This window comes from Aegilops tauschii, chromosome 3 (genome assembly GCF_002575655.3).
Source record: "Aegilops tauschii subsp. strangulata cultivar AL8/78 chromosome 3, Aet v6.0, whole genome shotgun sequence".
NCBI classification, from domain to species: domain Eukaryota; kingdom Viridiplantae; phylum Streptophyta; class Magnoliopsida; order Poales; family Poaceae; genus Aegilops; species Aegilops tauschii.
The window spans coordinates 589,939,206-589,942,428 of NC_053037.3; the positions used below are offsets into that span (position 1 = coordinate 589,939,206).

The 3,223-nt window shown below is 48.1% G+C and overlaps 1 protein-coding gene across 1 annotated transcript; it reads right to left on the reverse strand.

Moving 5' to 3' along the window:
• Positions 1-1,026: 1,026 nt before the first annotated feature.
• On the reverse strand, positions 1,027-2,367 carry LOC109733480 (expansin-B3). Its single transcript, XM_020292705.4, has 2 exons — positions 1,911-2,367; positions 1,027-1,794 (listed from the first exon to the last, which is right to left on the reverse strand). Exons 1-2 carry the CDS (start codon positions 2,301-2,303, stop codon positions 1,270-1,272), a joined length of 918 nt encoding a protein of 305 aa, XP_020148294.1. The 5' UTR covers positions 2,304-2,367; the 3' UTR covers positions 1,027-1,269.
• Between the last annotated feature and the right edge of the window lie 856 nt (positions 2,368-3,223).

Consider the following 3,223-nt stretch of genomic DNA (forward strand, 5'->3'; position numbering starts at 1 on the left):
AGTTATGCACTTGGCTCTTTTTTCCTATGATGATATGTTTTAGAGGAGACAAAAATGCTTCATCAATTTTTTTCCATTGTTTTTATGTTTTTTTATTCTTTTTGGTTTTCCCATTTCTACTTTTCTAAAGGACTTTTTGTAAATACATGTATGAATTTTAAAATTGTATAAAAAATTCGCATATTTTTTCTAAAATTACATGTTTTCTAAATTTTATTTTAATTTTGCATGCATTTTAGTGTAATTTCTCTTATATGTAACTATAGTTGCACACTCATTAGCTATGCACAGTTAGGTGTTCATCGTCCATGTGAAACTTTTCTCAAAAATCAAAATTATTAGCTTTTAAAAAAAATTATGTTCTTCTTTTATTTGTAGTTTCTATCCTTTTCTTGTATTGACAAATTTCTTTTCTGTTATGCACACATGCGCCATCTTCGTGTAGCTCACATAAGCATTTTGTGTGTAAGATATGGCTTGTTTTTAGTTATTAATTTTAAATGGCAACATCAAGTGTGGGCTCCCTGGGAAAAAAATCCTGCAAGTGTGGGCTCCCCGGAAAAAATCATAAGAGTGGGCAGGTGCATGTATGCCACCAGGCACGGGTGTTCATACACTGATATAATAACGACACATCGAAAGGCCAAATGTTAGGAGACTAACAATGGTTGGAACATCGACCGATCTGCACAATCTTCCCATAATGTACAATTTACAACTACAAACTTCTCTCCACGTCATAATCTGCTTCATTGTACTTGTGCAATCAGTACGTAGTATAACGGTATATTACTTAACTTGAACAGCAGCAAATGTCATGCTGGATACTGGGGTTTACAAAAGCTTGCACAATCTGTTAAGGATATTAGATGATTCACTGTGGGATGCTTTGAGAATAGTGTGCAATATATTTGAATGAGATCTGATTATGTGAACATAAATATTTTGATTAATAATACCAGAACTAATTCTCTGGATAGAATTTCTCCAGATCCCGCAAGCAAACTAATAGTTGCGTGAGAGATAGGCACTGCCATACTTGTGTAAATTAAAAATTGAAATTTATAGCGCACAAACCAGCTGCCTCGTCCAGATCCCATAAACTAAAGTTGTCACGTATGTATGTGGGACGAGAGAGAGAATACGAAGCTAGCACACGACGAGACAAGGACACACACCGGACGTCACAAGCAACGTCTCGGCACAATAAATCCATGCACGTGTGCATGGACGTGCATGTTTTCCATGGGGATGAGCGAACGTGATCAATCAATCATCGAACTGGACGGCGGAGCTGTACACGGCATCTGGCTTCCAGTTGGCGGGGATGACCTGGTCGGCGACGAGCGACCTGCCAGACCCGTTGGTGACCCGCAGCGAGAAGGGCCCCCGCAGCGAGCGGCGCGTGTCCAGGCGCCAGATGGAGCCCCACGAATGCCTCATCGGAACCCACGGCCCTGTCGGCTCGCCGTCGTCCATGAGGTCCACCTGCGCCACGTCTCCGTCACCATTCCCGTACTCCACCAGGATAGCCAGGTAGTTCGGGTTCGAACCCTTCTCCACGTGGAACGTCACGGACAACCCCGTGTACTCGCACGACACCCTCTTGAACTGCATGTCGATGATGCCGGCGTGGCGGAGCTCGTCGTTGCGGCCGTCCTTGGCCATGGCGCCGAAGGCGGTGCCGCTGAGGTCGAAGTGGTAGCGGGCGACGGGGTAGTAGTTCATGTCCGTGATGATCACCGTCTCGGGGACGCCAGAGCACGCCGGGTGAGCCTTGCCCACGCACCTTATCTGCATGCAACAATACAGGATCAATGCATCAGCTTGGAGCTGGACAAACGGAACGACAAGCACGTACTGTCAGTGTCAGGCAACTAGTAACTAATTAAACTGCAATGCCGGCTGACCTGGTAGCAGGAGCCGCATCCCTTGCCGTCCTTGAAGAGCGGCTCGTTGCCGCACGACGTCATGGCGTTGAACGGCGGCAGGTTCACGTTCTTGAACCCGCACGCGCCACCATTGTCGTCCGGCCCGGCTCCATCGGGAGCGCCGTACCAGGTGGCCCTGGCGTCTAGCCAGCCGCCAGAGGAGCCGTTGGTGCTGCCGGAGCCGGAGCCTGGGCTGGGGGTAGCGGGCGCAGGTGGAGGTGTAACGGCGACGGGGCTGGGGGTAGCGGGGGCAGGTCTAGGTCTAGGTGTGGGGGCAGGTGCGGGTCCAGGGCAGCCGCAGCAGCCATCGGCGGCGAGCAGGCAGAGGAGAGCGACTGCGACGGCGTAGGAGGAGGAGGAGGTCGCTGCCATGGCTCGCTTGCTTGCTGGTCTCGCTGGTTACTGATCGAAGGCTCTACTGTGGTGGTTAATGCCGTTGGGGAGCTTGCAAATTTATAGGCCAGCAGCTTAAATGCTAGGGAGCGTCTTCTTGGTGTACCACTCGAGATCAAAAGGAAGGACGGAATGAATGGAGATGATCGACGGGTAGAGAAGCGGACGAGGAGCCGTGATTGGCAACCTAGCTTTGGGCCCTACCGGTTCACATGTGCATGGAGGGAGCCACTCAACCGGCTGCTTACACCCTTGGCCGTGCTCACGAGATGCATTTCCCTCGACTTTTAAATATCATCTTCCGTCCCATCATCAATCATACATATATAGTACTACTCTACATTACAGGTACTTCCTCCACGTATGCAGCCAGTTTAGAATCATGCAGATTGCAGACCACATAGAAACAACTGAGGCTTCTGTTCTTGGCGTTTTGTTGTGTGTTTAAGCTACGCGTGCTTCGGCAGACGATCAGGACATGCATGTTAATTAAGCACAAACCAGATGGTGGTTACAGGAGTACCCGTGAAACGGTATGTACACGAGTTTCGATCCACTTGACATAATAACGAAACATCATCTAAAGGAGAAGACTACAAATTGTTGGAACATCTGTACAATCTGTCCATTACAAGTTTGCAACCACACACTTCTCTCCACATCATGGTCTGCCTCAGGGCAGTGTGCAATCAGTACAACGGTGGTTGCAAAATCATTGATTAGCTAAAGGTCACACGGCACAACAAGTTTTTCATTTTCAGACCGTTTTTCCACAAAGAAAGTGGAGAATGTTCAACAGAAAAAACAGAAGCAGACGAGTCATGCTGGACTGGATACATGAGTTTACAAAAGCCCGCACCAGGAATACTCCGGCTGAGGAATTGTAGCCTGTTTAGTAG

Excerpts from the sequence above, each read along its gene's own strand:
- LOC109733480 (XM_020292705.4), bottom strand. The coding sequence starts at position 2,303 with ATGGCAGCGACCTCCTCCTCCTCCTACGCCGTCGCAGTCGCTCTCCTC. Across the intron at positions 1,795-1,910 it reads GATGCGGCTCCTGCTACCAG|ATAAGGTGCGTGGGCAAGGC; the intron begins GTCAGCCGGCAT and ends TGTTGCATGCAG.